The sequence below is a fragment of the Trachemys scripta genome, chromosome 7, assembly GCF_013100865.1.
Source record: "Trachemys scripta elegans isolate TJP31775 chromosome 7, CAS_Tse_1.0, whole genome shotgun sequence".
Taxonomy (NCBI): Eukaryota; Metazoa; Chordata; order Testudines; family Emydidae; genus Trachemys; species Trachemys scripta.
In genome coordinates this window covers 58,155,135-58,174,945 of record NC_048304.1, presented here as the reverse complement: position 1 = coordinate 58,174,945, position 19,811 = coordinate 58,155,135, and the positions used below count along the sequence as shown (strand labels likewise).

General features: G+C 45.4%; 1 protein-coding gene across 3 annotated transcripts; it reads right to left on the bottom strand.

The window, feature by feature from the left end:
- Window positions 1-7,779: 7,779 nt before the first annotated feature.
- Window positions 7,780-19,608, bottom strand: LOC117880628 (beta-microseminoprotein-like). Of its 3 annotated transcripts, none has more exons than XM_034776958.1 (4): window positions 19,462-19,608; window positions 10,974-11,073; window positions 9,959-10,058; window positions 7,780-8,176 (listed from the first exon to the last, which is right to left on the bottom strand). In XM_034776958.1, the coding sequence occupies exons 1-4, from the start codon at window positions 19,462-19,464 to the stop codon at window positions 8,047-8,049; spliced, it is 333 nt and encodes a 110-aa protein (XP_034632849.1). In that variant the 5' UTR covers window positions 19,465-19,608; the 3' UTR covers window positions 7,780-8,046. The 3 variants fall into 3 exon arrangements, with proteins under 3 accessions (XP_034632849.1, XP_034632847.1, XP_034632848.1); XM_034776956.1 differs by lacking the exon at window positions 19,462-19,608 and adding an exon at window positions 18,418-18,537; XM_034776957.1 differs by lacking the exon at window positions 19,462-19,608 and adding an exon at window positions 12,241-12,318.
- Window positions 19,609-19,811: the final 203 nt, after the last annotated feature.

Below are 19,811 nucleotides of genomic sequence, written 5' to 3'. Positions count from 1 at the left end.
ACCCTGTAACAAATTAAATCCTGAATGGGGAGATGGGCAGGGAGCCTGGAACCAGAGTCTTCCATCACGTGAACGGAGCCCGAAGCCCTGTGGCTGAAACCTGCCTCCCCTACCCCTGGGGAAAGTGGGGAATTCACTGGCTGCCTGCCTGTTTGTGTCTCCAGAGGTGGGCAGGGCCCAACCTCTGCTGGCAGCCCTGGGAGAGGGGCCACTGCTTTGCCCCCCCACCCATCGAAGCCCAGATGGCTGTGGCCGCAAGAAAAGTCCCTGGTGGCTGCATGCCGTCACTGTGGCCACATTTGAAAAACACTGGTCTAGGTGCTCAGTAAGCCAGCCCCCACCCCTCCTGCCTGTGTTCATGCTGAGAAACTTACAGACCTTAGCAAAAGCCAGCTCTGAGCTGAATGTCAGAAAACAAACTCAAGTGCAACTTGGCAGTTTGGGATTTGAAGGAGCATTTGTACTTCTTCAGTGTTAGGCCAAAAGAACCCTAGCACCTACATGCAGCTACCGCCAGGAACAATAGGGTCACATTCTAAGGTATAAGGGACGTTGGCATCTGGCAAGGCCAGCCAGGTCTGTGGGAAATCAGAACTGCCCTTCTCATTTTATACTCTGTAATGTGTCTGGTATTTTGTTTGCCTTGTAGATAATTCCATTCCCCGCCCCCTTGCTCCCTTTCTTCAAACTCCGCATCACCACCACCATGTGCTTTGTGGTAGGAGTTCTGTATTCTGAACAGTTCATTGATGTTGGAGAGCATTATGGGACTTGCACTCTGTCAGTTGCACTCTTTGGCATCTATTGTAGACATACTTCCATGGGACCTGGAGACAATATGCAAAACACACCCCTGACTGATGCCCTATTGATATATCTGATCCCTGGTAACAGAGCCTGGGGTTAGGTACCACGCCAACCAATGAACCCAGACCTATCACGCACAACAATGTTACAAAGTGGAGTTCCCTAACTACAGGACTAAGCCTTATTTCATGCTGTTGGTTCCTACAGCTCATTCCAGCAGAGGATGAGGGATAGAGAGGGTTTCCTCTCTCACAGACCCCGTTGAGATAGAGCAGTCAAACTACTCCCTGACCCCTGTTCCCTCGGAGATCCTGATGGATTTGCAATGGAAAGGCACTGGCTCTACTTGTCTGCTGCTGCCCTCTGCAAAGCTCTCAAAGATGGGGGCGGGGGAGCAGCTACCTGGCACCTGCCAGAGGCTGGAGGAAATGGTCCACTGAGTCCTATACAGGGTAGGTGGTGAGGCTCCTGGTCCCTCCTTCTCAGAAGACACCAAAGGTAATGTTAGGGCAGTATGGAGGAGGGGGTACATGTGAAGAAGAGGGGAAGGGCTGTGAAGACTAGATCAGTCCTTCTCTGCAAACTTTCATGGATCTTTTCTGCTTGTCATGGCATTTCTGTTCTATGCCCAGTTTGGTATGTGCCTAAAGACATCTCTGTCCTGGACATTGTGGAAGTCATGGGGCAGAGTGTGGTGTGCATTACAGGGATTTCACAAGATTTACTTTCATCTGCCACAACTTGTGGAATCTCTTTGAGTGAGTGTCCAGAGGCAAAGGTGCTGAGACTTGGTGAACTTGTTAGTTTGGTTTATGCTTGTGGAGGAAGAATGGGTTTGTTAGTCGCTTTCACAAGATAAAAACCTAACCAGGTGTGGTCTGTCTCTGAACGCTCCAGTTCAAACATCTGCCCCAGCTATCCGCAGTCTGGGATTTGGAAAAGCATTTGTGCATCCAAAATATCTTTTCTGTTCTTCTACCTCTTGTATCTGTGTGCCCATTAAAGACGTACAGCTTGGAGAGAGTGAGCTTCACACAGGCTCCAAATTCAGGCAGCGGAAACTGAGATAAGAGAACCGGTGATAAATGACAACTTGTAAGCTATTTCACTGAGCTTTATCGGAAATGAGTTTCCGCCCCCTGACTCCCCACTAGTGATAATGAAGGGCCAGCTCCTCAGCGTCGTTCTGTGCTGGTTTACACCAGCTGGGGATCTGACTTCCAACCTTAGGATCTTTCACTGGCTTGTTACCCCTTGGGCAGATTTGGGCTTCTGCCGGCACTAGACCAAAAGAACCACAGCATGTACAGGCAGCCTCTGCTAGGCCACTAGGGTCACATTCTGAGGAATAGGGGACTTTGGCATCTGGGAAGGCCAGCCAGGACTGAGTGAGTTTGGGACCTGTCTGTCTCATTCTTTGCTTTGTGACGTGCCTGATGGTCTGTTTGCCCTTTTAATTGTTCCTTCCCCTTCCTTGTTCCCATTCCGCAATAAACATCATCCTTTGCATTTCACAATATGTATTCAGAATGGTCTATTGATTCCAGATGGCATGATGGAAATGATACTGCATGTCAGTGCCATGGTGGCACCCACTGTGTACACACTTCCTGAGAACTGGAGATGTGTGCAAAACCAACTCCTAAGTGATGCCCGATCCCTGGTAACAGAGCCAGAGGCTAGGTACCCCACCAGCCCATGAGCCCAGACCTATCCCTCTCAGCAGGATTACGAAGTGGGGTTCCCTGGCTACAGCACAAAGCCTCATTTGGTGCCATCAGCTCCTGCACCTCATTGTAGCAGAGATGAAGCTGCAGAGGGATCCTTTTGTACAGAGATCACTCAATGCAACAAAAATAAATCTACTCACAGGGCTGTAGCCAGGGAACTGTCTGGTTTTAGTTTAACTGCATCGAGTGAGGGACAAACTCCCACTGACTGACAGGAAGTAAAGGACGCATTGGACATAGCTCCACTCCATAATACTCTGGATAACCCCTAGCATGACCAATTGCTTTCCTACAGTTCCCTCTCTCACACCCCCCGTTTGGGGTAGAACACTCAGACTACTCGCTGGCATGCATGTGCACGCACACACAAGACCCCAGCGGATTCGCTGGCTCTACCTGTCTGCTGCTATCCTTTGCAAAACTCTGGGGGTGGAGGGCTGGCACCTGCTGGAGACCCCAAGGAAGGGAGCACGGGATCCCAGACAAGGTAGGGGGCAGGTGAAGCTACAGGTCCCAACTTTTGGGAAGAAAATGAAGGTATTGTAGAAGTTTGGGAAGGCAGTATGAGAGAGGGGACACGTGTGGGTAAGATCTGGACAAACTACATCAGGCCTGTTCTGTAAACATTCATGGACCTTCTGATCTTTCCTGCCTGTTCTGTACGTTGTGGAAGTCATTATGCATGTTGTGATTTGCATCCCAGGACTTGTTTTCCTCTTCTACAGCTACAAGCCCTGGGGGTCTGTGTGAGTGTCAAGTGTGCGGGGAGGCTGGGGCTGAAGCATGGTGAACATGCTAGTTTGGTTTATGCTTGTGGAAGAAGAAAGAATTCGTTAGTCACTTTCAAAGGACGAAAAAGATCTAACTTGGCATCCTCTCGGTCGCTCAGCATTCCAGACCAAGCACCTTCGCCCTGGCCTTCATTGCGGGCCCCTTCAGGTTTTCAGAGCGCAAGTTGTGAGCAGTGTTTGGTCTGGAGAGGTGCGGCTCTTGCAAGCTGCCATGCAGGAGTTTCTTTGGAGGGCTACAGGGAGCCAGCTGACATGGCTAAATTCACAAAACTGGGGAGATTCCCCTTACATCTGGGAGCCCAGCTGGCACGTGGGAGACCCATGTTCAAATCCCCACTCCAAAGCAGGGCTGTGGATCCAGGTCTTTCATAACCCCAGGGCATTCCCTAACCCCCAGGCTACTGTGTATTCAAGGGTGGGGCTTTCTCAGTCTCTCCTGTTGACACTGTTCCACTCTGTAAATAAATAGTCATTAGAGCAGTAACTACAGTGCAGCTGGCCCCTGCTCCCAGGTGAACGCCCCATGTCACAGCCTGGAGAGTCACTCATGTGCTCTTTCTAGCCCAAGGAACAGGTAAGTATTTAACCAAAAGTGGAACAGCTTCAGCAGGAGAAATTCAGAGCGGCCACCCCCACAATAGCCTGGTGGCTAGGGCACTCACTGAGGGGTGGGAGACACAGGGTCACATTCCTGCTGCAGAGGGGATTTTGAACCTTGATCACCCACATCCAACTGGCTGCCTGGCCCCTCACCCATGTAATATGGGATAGAAATGGGGCACCTCCTCCCTCTCCTCAGCTGTGTGAATCTAGCTCTGGGTTTGTAAATTCCATTTGCTTTTATTTTCAAAAATGTCCAGAGTGGAAGTGAAACACTACATTTGGGGTGGAGCAAATCTTTCATTTGACCCAAAATAAAATAAATCTAAGGTTTTGATTCACTGAAAAATTCAGTTTCAGGTTGGACCTGAAATGATTTTTTCCCCCCAGGGCTTCTGGTGACCTGAAAATCAGTTACTCACAAAGCTCTGACATGGCCATTTGCAGGTGAAACAAATGAGGAAGGAGGCGAAGGCCTAGGGTTCCTGCTACTGCGTCACAGGTCACTGGAATTTCATAAGAAGCGTCCTTGTGTAACCCTTCTGCCCGTCAGAATTAGCAGTAACAAGGGCCGGGCTCAGTATCTAGGGGTTCCTTTTCAATAACACAATGCAAAACGGGCTCGAGCCCCCACCCAGTGACCTGGGACAATTACATACCACCTGTGATGTTGTGCAGTCTATATGGTTTTATAAAAACATGATAATAAGTGAATATTATGTAACTGGGATAGTTTTATAAAGATTTGATAATAAGTGAATATAATGCAACTGGGATATGCTTCGTGCAAAAGGTCTCTTGTAAGGTATCATTACAAAGCTCATAATCTACTGAGTGTGATCATCCTATTTGTAGAAATGTACCACTCTTGTATCTAAAACTAGAAATATAAAACATAACTCTGAGGGCCTATTGTAATTATGTAAAGTGTGGGCCATTAATGATGGTTTGGAATCTTGACGACTCCCATTAACAGGGACCATTGTCTGCAGATGGCTATGTTTACCTGTTAGTCTTCCTGTATATGTGTGTGCTGGCAAGTGGGCAATGAAGTCTTGCAGTGACATGTGATCATGTCACCTGAACTGGAATCCATCTTTAACCTGGTGCTTTTCCAGTGAAGGGGGGGTGAAAACCCAGAGGGATAAAGGGTTCCCGCCTTATGCAAAAGATATATAAAGGGGTGGAGGAGAACAAAAGGGGAGAGGACCCATCATGAAGAATCCCCTAGCTATCACCTGAGCTACAACAAGAGCTGTACCAGAGGAAAGAATTGTGCCCAGGCCTGGAAGGTGTCCAGTCTGAAAAAAAGCTTACTAAGCATCTCTGAGGGTGAGATTATCTGTATACAGTTTGATTAGACTTAGATTTGCGCATTTTATTTTATTTTGCTTAGTGACTTACTTTGTTCTATCTGTTACTACTTGGAACCACTTAAATCCTACTTTCTGTATTTAATAAAATCACTTTCTACTTAGTAATTAACTCAGAGTATGTATTAATAGCTGGGTGAGCAAACAACTGTGCATATCTCTCTATCAGTGTTATAGAGGGCGAACAATTTATGAGTTTGCCCTGCATAAACTTTATGCAGGGTAAAACGGATTTATCTGGGTTTAGACCCCACTGGGAGTTGGGCATCTGAGTGCTAAAGACAAGCACACTTCTGTGAGCTGTTTTCAGGTAAACTTGCAGCTTTGGGATAAGTTATTCAGACCCTGGGTCTGTGTTGGAGCAGACGGGAGTGTCTGGCTCAGCAAGACAGGGTGCTGGGGTCCAGAGCTGGCAGGGAAAGCAGGAGCAGGGGTAGTCTTGGTACATCAAGTGGCAGCTCTCAAGGGCGTTTCTGTGATCCAACCCATCACACCACCCCCCTGGGTGCCTCTAAGAGGCAATACTTCCCCTCTCGCAAGCACAGAGTCTGAGTGTAGCAAAAGCCTTTTAATAAAGGGGGGAAACAACGCAACATTATGTGGGGAAACACCACAAATGGGATTCATAACACAAGCCATGAGCAAAAGACCCACCCACAAGTAAGCTTGGCAGTGTCCTATTCCCCTCAGAGTCTTAAGTCCAGCAACCCAACAGTCACCCCACCCACAGTTTCTGACCTTTGTCAGTGCAGCCCCAGAGTGGTTCTTGAGTCCAGCAACCCAAAAGTCACCCCCCCACACACAGTTTCTGTCCTTGGTCAGTGCAGCCCCAGTGTGGTTCTTGCGTCCAGCAACCCAAAAGTCACCCTCCCACACACACAGTTTCTGTCCTTCCTCAGTGCAGCCCCAGAGTTCAGAAGTTCATCTGCAGAGTTTACCTCCCAGCCTGAGTGGAAGGGGGAAAGGTATGGGGGCATCTTACATTGGGGTTCTGCAGCAGTCTTCAGCACCAGCCATGCCTGTCCACCAGCCATCCTGCTAGCTGCTCTACTCCACTAGCTGTCCTGCTAGCCCCCCCACTTAACACCACTCTCAGTGATTTTGGCTCTTAGTAACTTCATCTGTTAGTGGGGGGCAGGCCCACATCACCTCAGTGCTGGCACACTCAGAACCACTAGCCCAAATAGGTTTAGGGCTTAAACCTAGGAAAGACTGATTTCAGCTCTTCAGCACCTAACAAGACCCCAATCACATGAAAATTAGTTGTATTATTGCACAAGGAGGTGAGGAAGAAGGGCCCAAGGAGCTATTTGTGACCCTCAGACAAATCCCAGCCTTTTCTCAATTCACTGGGCTTTGGAACCCATGTCCCTTGCCTAGCAAGTGCTACTTAGTTGAGGGCGAGCCCCTCCATCATAAAATGCCAAGTACAGTTCTACTGTCCTTGATTCACATAACCTGGATAACAACCCTTTATTACTCCTGCCCCAATAACAAAGAGACTGGGGATCCCACAGCAGCCAAAGTGACCATTTGGACAGCAGTCCATCATGCTAGGCAGGGTGGGTGTGCCCAGGCAAACGAAATCAGCCACTGAAGGCCTTTTCCACAGCTCACCACCAGATGTCAGCTCATTCTGACTCTACTTACACTTGCCAAGACCTCCCTGTTGCAAAGACTGGCATTAAGAGCTAACATTTCAGCACAATGAGCAGAGATTGCATGTAGGAATCCAGTTGTCCCAGTCACTCCCCACACAGTGCTGAAGGGTTAGCCCTAGGAGAAGGGATTACCTCAAGAAAGGGAATGTCTTCCAATGCCCTTGATCCTTTCCCCCAATAATTTTTCCCTTGCTGCTTTATAATACACTATATTCCAAATGGTGCATTGATTCGTAATACTCAATGTACTTGTGTCGTCTTACCAGTGAGCAGATGATGCCCAAGCTAATGCCATACCAGTCAGTGAACAGAGGTTGATCAGCTGCAATGGCTAGCACAGCTCAGAGGTACAGCCCTTACAAAGGGTGGTAGTGCTGTGTTCCCAGCTAGCTGGGTGCTCCTGAAACTGGAGCACTGTTCCCACTGCTAGTTTGATTTTCTGCTGGTGAATGACAATGAGGAACCTGTTCAGTGTTCAAACAATCACGGGCCAGGAGGAAGCCTGGCATCTGGCATGTGCAAACAGAGTAGAATGCTAGGTCTGGGTACCTGCCGGCTCTTGCAGTCAATCAGGTGGTAGCTGTGTGTGAGAGAAGCATGGCTGCACTGGAAATTGAGATGGATGGATCCTTCATGAACATATATGAACCTGGACAAAGGGCACTGAGGTGGTTCAGGAAATACAGGCTGGTTATTACTGTTTTCCTGAACTGATTCACCCATCGCAGTTAGAAAAACTGCTGAAATCAGTGCGCTTTCCTCAAAGTAAGGAGAGGGAGCCCCATCGTTACTTAGCTCTTATTAAGAAGACAGGGACTTCTGATGCTTCTTGTGAGTTTATTTTACTCTGGTGATCAAAGCTCAGTTATGCTAATGCAGGGAATAACAGAAACAATATAGAATCAAGTACAGCACGTTCTCACACACTGAACTGCTACTCAACAAGGAGAAGAAAAAACAGCTGTTAGTAGTGATGCTTCAAAGACCATCATGAATCTCTGAAGAACAGACTCATTCCATTGTTGATCATTGGTAGAAGGGGAAGGAGAGGCACTATGCAGAGAAATTCTAAGTGGATTCGTAATTAACCCACCCAACCATGGACCTCGCAGGCTTTCGAGGGGTCGGCCTTCTCCACCACGCTGTAGCTGCAGGTGTCCTCGTTGAAAATGCTTTCACATTTTTCTCTGTCATAACCCGCAGGCGAATGATAGCTGTCATTGGGAGAGAAAAGAGCAAATATCAGGCTGTGAGAATGGGAAGCAAACTATCTCCAGTGATGACAGCATCCGCACTTCCAGAAGGAAGAGACTGTGTAGGGAGGCGTTAGAACTGGCTGAGCTGTTTTCTAACTAATAGTTTGAATAGCTGAGCCCCTTTTGCTGCTCATGAACAAAGTCTGACTTTTGCAGGGTGTTTCATTCTTTGTCATTCGACAAAGGGTCTGCAAACTAATTTCACCCGATGGCTTATTCTCAAAAGGTGCACATTTTGTTTGTTTATTTTTCAGTTTTAATTATTCCATTGTCTGATTGGTCATTTTAGTCACATGACACTCTTTCTGTTGTCTGATTCTATGAGTGTAATGGGAGAAGATGGGAAAACTACAGTCAAGGCACTGGGCCCTTGTTTCCCTCTTGGAGAGAAGGGGAGAGCAGTCTGGGGAGTTAGGAGAACTTAGACCAGCAGCCTTAGGGAGTTTTTAAGACATTACGTCCTGAGGCAGATTACGCATTTGTGAGGCCCTGGGCCAGAGCAAGTGGGGGCCTCTCCCCCACACCTTGCACCTGCAGTCCCCCTGCCCCTCCCCCCACGTTCCTGCCAGGGAGCAGAGTCGGGGCACAGGGTCTTCTCCCGCTCCCCAGCAGGAGCGCCGGACGGGCAGAGCGGGACAAGTCCTCACACCCTGACCCCACTCCCCGGCAGAAGTACTAGGTGGGCGGGCGTAGCCGATCAGGGCACAGGGGTGCCCATTTTTCCAGAGTCCTCCAATTGGCCCAGTGGCTAATCCACCACTGATTACATCGTCTTCTTTCTAGCCAGTTGAGTCAGGCCTGACATCACTACTAGAAAAATGAAAATCGAACTCCAGAAATCTGAGCTCTTCTCCTAAACCTGGAGGCTGTATTTTTTAACATGAGCTAAATTTGCAAAGGAAATTTTCCTATTCCTGGTAATCTCTCAGATAGAAGCTTCATATGCTGCTTTCTCTCTCATAGGGGGGAACAGCTTGGAGTATGTAAGCAACAAGGTGCAGGACTTCTTAGGGTATTTATCCTCCTCATGCTTCTGTGAGGTAGAGCAGTGCCATTATCCCCATTTTACAGATAGGAGACTGAGGTAGAGAGAAACGAAGTGACTTGCCTGAGATCACACATGAAATCTGTGGCAGAGCAGTGAATTTAACGCAGTTCTCCATGTCCTGGCTAAAACCTTAACCACTGGACTATCCTTCCTCTCTGGTCATCAAAAATCCTATGGCACTTTTCATAAAGCTAGGGGTGTTAGTCGCAGTGACCAGATCAAATTTCAGTGAACTACTTTCCCCATACAATTACAACTGGATAAAGTATTCCCCATCACTTCCTGTCCAGTTCTGTGTGGTTTTAGACACCTGTGACCATATTCTACGCTAGGATGTATGCACACTTTCTAAAACACTTGAAGATCTTCTAACCAATGTGGAAAGGGACTGTATTAACCTTTGTTGTACAGGGCCAAGTTCAGTATCAGCACTAAACAAGGGATTTGTCAGTGTCACAAGCAGCTCTAAAGAAAGCTGTACAGCCAGACAACGTGATATGTTTCCAGCAAGGCTGCCTCTAATACCAGCGGGTTGGATGTAAGCTAAGGAGAATGCAGCCATTAACCCAGTGGGTGGAAAAGATCTCTTGGTGGAGCTGTGACTTTGGGAGTGTGTTTATTCGAAGTGTGGTTGGCGAGAGCATCATGTGGCTTTCACGCTGGAAAGATGCTACAGGTTCTGTTGAACTTACGTGGAGCAACAGCGTATTCCATTCCGGCTGCAGTGACATCTGTTGCAATTTGCAGTCCAAGTGGCACCAAATTTATGCACCTTTTCATCTTGACTACAACCTACAATAGAACAAAAACCCAAACCCTTCCCTTAAACACTGACAGATGACTAACAACTTAAATATCTCTATGCATCTTGTAAATGATTGATGGGCATGTGTTGGTAGGGTTCAGCTGAAATGTAGTTCCCTTCACTCTTGTGTTCACCTGAGTTATATTTCAGCCTCGTTTACTACTTTGAGAACACGAGCTGATTTTCTCTTCGTTTTCTGCACTCGTGGGACAAATCTTTTGTGACACTGAGCAGTAAATAACTGGGGCCGTATCCTGCCAGAATAACACATTTAAAACTAACAGAGGGTCCTGTGGCACCTTTAAGAACCTCACTTCTTCAGATGCATCTTACCCACGAAAGCTTATGCTCCCAATACTTCTGTTAGTCTTAAAGGTGCCACAGGACCCTCTGTTGCTTTTTACAGATTCAGACTAACACGGCTACCCCTCTGATACTTGGCATTTAAAACTGCCATCAACTCCAGTGGGCGTCTGCTTGAACAAAATGATGGCCTGCAAGCCCACTAGAAAACCTACACGTGTGGAATCGCCGTACTGGGGCTTCTCTGTCAGTCGCTTACATAGAGAAAGTTTTGTGTCCCTTATTTAGAGTTTGGATTCATGTTATTCTTTGATTCTTTGGGATAGAACAGAAAGGGAAAGGGATCCAGCTAGAATGGACACTGTCGCTACACAGCATCAGAACACACAAAAGCTATTGCTTGAATCAAATCCATTGGACGTCTGCCGTCTGTGATGCTTTGTGTGCACGCCTCTTGCCCACTGCCTCCCACTCTAAATATATAATTTGGGAGGTCTCCTATATTCCCCTCTTAATCCCTCTTTCATACCTTTCCTGGCTATTCTCAATGGCAATCAGCTAACATAGACCAATTCAGAGAGAGTGTCTGTGGTTCTTACCTTCGGTAGATTTCAATGGGTCATTTCGTTGATAAAAACAGAATGCATCGCATAGTGTCACCAAGATGCCAAAGGCAAAAAGGATACCCAGAAAGCACTTCTGTAAGTGGGAGACATGGCAAGAATGAGGTGTCTTTTCAATGCTTACGAGCTAAAAACAGTTCATTTGTATGGAGTCAGACAGAAGAAATCTTGATATGCATAAAAACAAAAATCAAGAAGAAATAATTCCAAAGAACAACACAAATTTTCCTTAGGGTATGTCTTCACTACCGGCCGGATTGGCGGGCAGCGATCAATCCAGCGGGGATCGATTTATCCTGTTTAGTCTAGTCTCACCATAGTGAAGACACCGTGGTAAGTAGATCTAAGTACGTCGACTTCAGCTACGTTATTCACGTAGCTGAAGTTGAGTAACTTAGATCAATCTCCCCCCAGTGTAGACCAGGCCTTAATCTATGTGACTTATTTCTGAGTAGGAAAACCCAAACAAAAAAAGAAACAACCAGTATAGACCTGAGTGAGAAAGTGCATAGAGTGTTACTATGAATAGACTGCAGCTGTGACCTCTACTTCCCAGCAGATACGCAGCAAGACTCATGATGTTGAAAGGCGCAATATGCAGAAAACTGATTCATATCACCTCCTCTTCATTTACAAATCTATATACACCAGGGAAACTGCCGCCTATTCTGCAAATCCTGCACTCATCAAGAGACTGTCAAATTCTGCCTTTGGTTACACCTGTAATTATCATGGGGTTGCATGGGTGTAAACCAGAGCAGAGTTTGGCTTCTGTTCTCTTCCCGTCTTTTGAGGGATGCCTAAGTGGTCGGCTTTTGCAATCTCTTCATGAAGCTAACAGTGTGCTGGAGAGGACACCTCCTGGTATCTCAGAATAAAGGGACTATATAAATTTTATAAAATTTGTATTTTCCATCTAGAACTTCGGATTACATGGTTCTAAACAGCTCCAGAATCAGAAAAGACTTTTTACAAAGGGGCTGACTTTTCCCAGGATTAAAATATCAATAGGCAAAAGAGCCACAGAATTACATGTGCAGCTCCTAGCAAACAGTTAAACAAAATACATTGTTTTCATAAAATTATGGCCATGATCTTAATTTCCTTAGAGACTCCTGCAGGTATTCAGTCAAATAGAGGCAAATCAAACACCTCTCTAGTCAGGGATTTCTCTCTAATAGCAAATTCAAAACAAATAGCTTTATCAGGCACTATCAGCTTTTACAATCTGAAACTGACTTACCATTGTAAAATTGGTTGCTCCCAGTCTGTGGGAAGTTTTCTGCAGTGAAATTATACACTGCATGAAAACAAGTATTGTGCAAGGCCTTGTATTGAGCAATGTATTCCCATTCCAGAGAAGTCATGCTGAACGTTTCTGCAGAAGTTACTGAAATTTGACCAGTTGGCAACAGGAGGTTTTGTCTCGGCGAGGCACAAAATTAAGCGAAAGGCTGTATTGGAGCTCTCTGTTCAATGTTTCACATCCACACTCATAACAAAAGCCTTTTCTTGTGATAGACCAGCAGTGACAGGCCTTCAAGAAGAGCTCGCATAAGAGAAACAAAGACAGACACGGTGTAATGCTAAGAAAAGTGGCAGCATTCCACTGCTCATACTGCTCTGCTGTCTCAAAGCAGAGTCTAGAGACTTCTCATGAGGCATTGGTACTAGGCATTGCCTCTTTCAAAGGGTTAATGTAGAATTAAGGGATGGATTGTGGCCTGCTGGATAGAGCATGAAACTGGGAGTGAGGCGTTCTGAGTTCTATTGCCAGCTCTTTAACTGATCCATGTCAGTGCTTAGATGCTACAGTGACGAGTGCTATAGAAAAACCTAATATAGTTCGACTTAGTGGATGTTGAGGGCAAAACTCCCTTACATCTAGGAGCCTGGAGGAAAGAGCTCAACTTTCAGGTCTCCGTCAAAGCTGGAAAACTCTATAAACGTCTTTTCCAAATTCTCTTCCTTTCCTCAAACTACCTGGAAACCCAGCAGAAGCAACATTTCCACCCTGATTCTAACGCCAGTTCTGGAGTTCCTCTAGTCCTGCAGGAAGGGAGTGTCTAATTTTACAGAAACTCTGGGCTATTGATTGGAATCCAGTCTTCTTCAATTGAATTCAGTGCAAATGCAAACCAGGGGAGACTTCAAATGAAAGTGTTCAAGTAAAGCTACCAAAGTAGGTCTGGAGCAACTACATCAAATGAGTCTTAACTAAAGATTCACAAAGAATGAAGCAGGATGGTGATTAAAGAGTCTTTTTAAGTGGTGAACATGCCTGGTGTTGATTAATTGTACTGTCCGTTGCCTGACCACATTTTGGTTCATTAGGAAGTTTATCCAGAAACCAAATAACCAAGATCAGTCAGGTTTATTGCTAAGAGCCAATAATAATGTAGTACAGGAAATAAGGCTCCATCTGATACCAGTTCCCAGGAAGCTGTCTTGTGCAGTGTTGTTAAATTCACCTTACAAAGAAGATGTAAACATTTCAGCTAGGAGTATTTATAGGATGATTTCTCGGATGATTTTACAAAACTCTTTACACATCACTAAAATACAACCCTTCATTTCGTCCCAGTTCCTTAACTTATCGTTTTGCGCCTTTGCCTTCCTTATTTTTGTTTTGAGTACTAGCATTCCCAGTTCTGGTCCATAAAGCTACCTCCCTAGCTTGTATTAAGGCATAGAACAATTATATTTTGATGTTGACATGTTTCCTATCTGCTTATGCCAAGTGCTGAGTTGTACTATTGCAGGGTATTGCAGGACGTAGTTTAGCATGAGTGAACAGAACTCTGGGGAAAACATAGGCCAATTCATCTCTTATAATTGCCAGGCATTCATATAATGTGACATATGCTAACCTACCATATATGCACTGGCTAACACTGGTAACCATGCTCAGCTGCCAACCGTAACAAATCCCACCCAACAAGTTACTGTCAAATACATCCTTCAGCTACTGTAACAAATGGCATCTCCATTGTGCTAAACACAGTAGAAATACACAGTAGAGACAGTACCTGCCCTGAAAAGGTTACAACATAATTAGACAAGACAGGCAAAAAAATCATTGTTATTCCCATTTTACAGATGGGGAACTGAGGTATCAAGAGAGCTACTGACTTGCTGTAACGGGCTCTACAAACCCCATCCTGAGCATAGACAGTGGGGAGAGGACAGCCTCCCCTGTTTACAAGCAAGCAGCTTGACCACACCCCCAGGCAGCTGCCAATCGTGGAGGCAGGCATCCACAGCTGCAGCCAAGAGAAGAAACAAGGCCTGCAATAAAGGGGAGAGCACAGAGAAGGAAAGGGAGGCAGAAAAGCCTGGGCCAGCACAGTGGTGACAGCCCCACATCAAGCTGCCTCGAAGAAAACAGCCAGGAGACTCAAAGAAACTACAAGCCCAAAGAGTGAAGGGTTGGCGGGCTTAATTGGAGGTGAGGGTCCAGGAACCAACCTGACTGAAAGCAAACTAAGGAGGGTCAGTCTGGAGAAGCTGAGGTCCCTTGAGAGACCACACAGAGAGACGGTGACAACGTAGTACCACAAGTGGGCTTGCAGTTAACCATCCCTGCAGAAAAGGGAGACAAACCAACAAAACAACCTTTCCTCCTTTTTTTTCTGTATGGACAAGGGAACTCTGGAAGTGCATCCGCTCCTGCAGTGTCTGGCCGACTCACAAGCACAACAACAACAGCTGTTCAAATAGCTGGCAGCCTGTCAGCAACAGTTGTTGCAATGGGTAGCAGAACTAGTACCTGCCGCTACCCCTCAGAGTCCCGCCCCTATAGGGAATGCGTCCCCCATGATTCAGGGCAACAATCTGACCCAGACGCTTCCAAAGATGACCACAGACAATGAGCCTGCATCGTTCCTTATAACCTTTGACAGGTAGCCACGGCTTTCCAGTGGGCAATCTGGCTCCCCCCACTCCTCATCGGGGAGCCCCAGGCAACATACCAGGGGCAAAGAAGTGAGGAGTCCTGTGTTGAGCCTTAGAACAAGTAGCCACGATAGAGGACAGCGAAGTGAATTCCCTAAAGGCAATACCCCCACTTTGCCCTTAAATGGACTTGTTATATTGTGCAGATCAAGACAAGCAGACACAAGAGATATAGACAAAACTGCTAATAACGTGGGTAAATTGCTGCGAATTACTGCAGCTGGTGCACGCTACCCCATGTGCAGGACATCTTGGGGAAGACAAGATGCAGTTAGGATCCTGGCCTGACACTTTTGGTCAGGAGTCTTTAATTCTTTAAGTCTTTAAGGAAGTGGAGAATTTCTGTGCTTCATGTCCAATGCCAATTGACAGCCCCTAAGGGAATCCTGCAGGCTCCACTAGTACCCCTGCCTTTGAAAGAATAGGAATTGACCTTATAGACCCTCTAGAGAAGAGTGGCTCTGAACATCAGCATATATTTGTCATCGTGGACTATACCCAGAAGCAATACCACTCCAGTCTATAACGGCTAAGACTATCACTAATGAACTGATGAAGGTCTTCGCGCGGGTAGGGTTGCCTGAAGAAATCCTGACCAACCAGGGGACAAATTTCACATCCTGGCTGATGAAAGAAATATGGGAACTATTAAAAATCAAAGCATTAGGCACATGTGTGTGTCACCTGCAGATGGACGGTCTAACAGAAAGATTCAATCAGACACTCTAATATGCTCAAGAAAATTCATTGCTCAGGATCTCTGACACTGGGACCAACTTCTCCCAGCCTTACTCTTTTCTCTAAGCCACACCAGGGTTTTCACTCTTTGAATGGTTATATGGATCACAACCAAGGGGTATACTCGACCTGGTATGCAAAATCTGGGAAAGCCAAGCACCAAGAGCTGAAAACCTAGAGCATTATGTTTTAAAGTTACATGAGAAACTGGAGGCTATGGGCACATACACTACAGAAAATCTCAAGGAAACACAGGAACAGCAACAATGATAAAGGAGCAAGGGTGTGCGTCTTTCAGCCGGGCACCAGAGTGCTGTTACTTCTTCCAAGCTCGGAATCAAAGTTAATGGCCAAGTGGCAAGGCCCTTTCAAGGTGATAAAGGTGATAAAGAAAGTGGGGACCATGGGCTATGTGGTCAAACAACAAGGGGGGGGGGGAGGAACACTAAGTTTACTGAAGCCCTGGAAAGCCAAGGAAAACCTTATCTGGAGGGATGAGAACTAAGACCTGAAGTTAATGACTGCCTAAAAGAAAGCTCAGTACCCCTCAGAAAGAACCTAAACCATAAGCAAAAGCAAGGGCACCTCAGCTGATGGCCACTTTTCCACATATTCTCAGCTGTCCTCAGGAAAATGATCCTGGCACAACATCGCATTAATACAAAACCAGGTAAGGTAATACAGAAGGGCTCCAACCAATCCCCAACAAGTTGAGGGGGGCCATCGAGAAATGGATCAGGACCATGTTACAACTTGAGGTTACAGAGTCCCGGAGTGATTGGAGGAGTCCTATCATGGTGGTCTCAAAGCCAGGTGGCTCACTACATTTTGCATAGATTTCAGAAAAGTGAAGCAATTTATAAATTTGATGCCGACTCCATGCCGCGAGCGGATGAACTCCTAGTCCTACTGGCAGAAGCTCAATACATCGCCACTTGGGATTTGAAAAAGGGATATTGGCAGGTCCTTTTAATGCCAGATTCCCAGAAGACGGCTTTTTCTACACCACTTGGTGCTATTTCATTTTAAGACCATACCCTTCGGGTTACACAGGACAGGAGCCACTTTCCAACATTTTATGGACCGATTACTCCAGCAGGGCAGTCAGTATGCAGCAGCATTCTTGGACGATGCAGTCATCTCTAGCAGGGATTGGGACTCCCAGTCTGAACAAAGTAGCCACCATTCTCTGATCACTGAGAGAAGCTGGGTTAACAGCACACCCCGCTAAATGAGCAATAGTGAAGGAAGAAGCCCGTTATCTGGGACACAGAGTCAGTGGAGGGCAAGTCCATCCTTTGGTGGATAAAGTTCATGCCTTACAGGCATATAAGATCCATGACCAAAAGGCAAGTGCATGCCTCGCTAGGCTTAGCTGGCTACTACTGCCAGTTCATACTCCATTTCACCACCATAACGGCCCCACTACCTGACTTAAATAGAATGCTGCCCCAAGACGGGTGCAAAAAATGCTATTCAAAAACTCAAGGCTATACTCTGCAAACACCCACTGCTGTATAGCCCACATTTTGAAAAGGAATTTGTGCAACAAACAGATGCATTGGACATTGGACTAGCGGCAGTCCTTTCTCAAGAGGTAGATGGAGAAGGATAGCAAATGGGCCAAGACAAATACCTCATTTCACACAGACCGAACAACCATGAGATGATACATTTTGGTCACCAATACCTAAGCCAGGGGTCCTCAAACTTCATTGCTTCACAACCCCCTTCTGACAAGAGAAATTACTACACCACTTCAGGAGGGGTGGCTGAAGTTCGAGCCTGCCTAAGCCCCACCACCTTGCATGGGGGGGCCAAAGCCTGAGCCACCACCACCTGGGCCACAGGGGCCAAAGCAGAAGCTCAAGAGCTTCATCCCCAGGCGGGACCCTGTAACCTGAGCCCCACCAGAGCTAAAGCTCTAAGGCTTCAGCTTCAGCCCCAGATGCCAGCAAGTCTAATGCAAGCCCTGGTAACCCCATTAAAATGAGGTTGCGACCCACTTTGGGGTCCCGATCCACAGTTTGAGAATCGCAGACCTAAGCTAAACTTAAACCAATAACCTGAATGTGAAAGGCTCTGCAATAATTAGTTAAGAGGAGAGAAGACTGTGAAGTATTACAGAAGAACCTAGCTAAGCTTAGTGATTGGACAACTCTACAGCAGATGAAATTCAATGTATGTAAATACAAGAACTTGAACTAATCATACATACTAAATTAACTACTTGGGGGAAAGATCTAGGCATTGTTCTAGACTAGAGCTCTGTGAATAACTAATTTTGTGGTTTATTGCAATTCAAAAAAATAAATTTAAAAAAAATTGTTTCGGGTCAAACTAAAAATGTTTTTTTTTAAATTTCAGCTAATCTAATAGTTGAAACAAATTGTTTGGGGTTGAACAAAATATTCAAAATATTGTGAATTTTTTTTGGAATTTTTAATTTTTTTAAACTGAAACAATCTGGCAAAGCAGACATGAAGTCACCAGATATTTTGATGTTGCCAAATCCGCATTATTTATTTATTTATTTATTTTAAAAAAACCCAAAAGTTTTGGGTGAAACTTTTGCCCAGCTCTATTCTAGATATCTCATTAAAAACATCCACTCAAAGTTTGGTGACTTTAAATAAAGCAAAACTAGATATTAGGTTTCATAAAGTAATAGCTACAAAATAATTCTGACAATATTAATACTGTTATATAAATTAATATACCTCTTCAACTTTAATACTGTACAGTTCTGGTCACGCTGTCTCCAAAATAGTATAGCAAAGATAGAAAAAGCTCTGGGAAAGAAAGATGGATAAAAACAGGGAAAGGCTTCCATATGGGTGGAAAGAAAAGATAAGGACTATTTAGTTTAGAGGAGAGAAAATGGGATGTGATAGTTATGTAAAATGAGAAATGATGTAGGGAACTGAAAGCAAGTACTCCTCTTTGCCCTTTCATAATGCAAGAGCTAGGGATCACACGATTAATTAGAAAAGCAACAAATTTAAAACTGATTAAAGAGAATATGTTTACGCAATGAATAATTACAGTAGACCTCACTGCCACAAGACCTTGAGGCAAAACATTTAGTCAGATTCTATAAAGGATTAGACGATGACACAAATAATAAAAATATTTGGAGTTACACTAACAAAGTTAGACATGTATATGGATATAAGCCATCACAATGTAGGGCATAAGTCAGCCACTAATTAATGAGCTTGAGAAGATGCTTCCCCTATGGGCAGGTTATTCCATAATTGTCCATATCTGTGTTTCTTGCACCTTCCTCTGAAGCAGCTAGTACTGGTCACTGTCAGAGACAGGATGTTGAAGTAGATGGTCCATTGATTTGATCCAGTCTGGCTATTCCTATGTGCCAGAGTAAAATATGCTCTATTTTGAAATGGACTAAACTCCCAGGAGGTAACTTGAAATCTGCCCCTTTATGTCAATTAGAACAGTGCAATTCTCAATGGCTTTAGAGTCAGTGGTGCTTTTACAATGACCATTTCTCCCACCACCGAAAGAAGACGTTCAGCCCTGTGAGTAACAGAGACAAGCACCATCTAGCAAATGTTCATTGGTATTCTCATAGAATTACCCTCATCCTTTCATTCTCTTTATGGACCCCTCCAGGTATTCTTTAAAATGTATGTAAATAAGATACGTGCATAGTTGGGTAGCTGTCACTAGCCCAAAGAGTAACTAAAATAAAGTAAATAGGAATATAGACTGCATCCTTTTAAAGAGTGAGATGCACACTCTGACTTACCATTGTGAAAGCTTTCCCTGCCGGAGATCACACAGTTTGTGGGCACTTGTGTTTTTGGCAGATTTATAAACCAGATAAAAACAAGTTTTTTGCAATGCCTAATGCTGAGAAATTTGAATGTACGTAAATAACAAATATTTGCTCAGAAATCACATCAGTGGGTATGATTGAAGTCTAGGTCAGTTGGCAGGGGAAACGTTGACTCTGGTAGATAAGTGAGCCGATCCAAAGTCCACTGAAATCAATGGAAAGATTCCTAATGACTTCAGCAGTTTTTGGATCATCCCCTAGGGCAGGGGTGGGCAAACTTTTTGGCCCAAGGGCCACATATGGGTGGGGAAACTGCATGC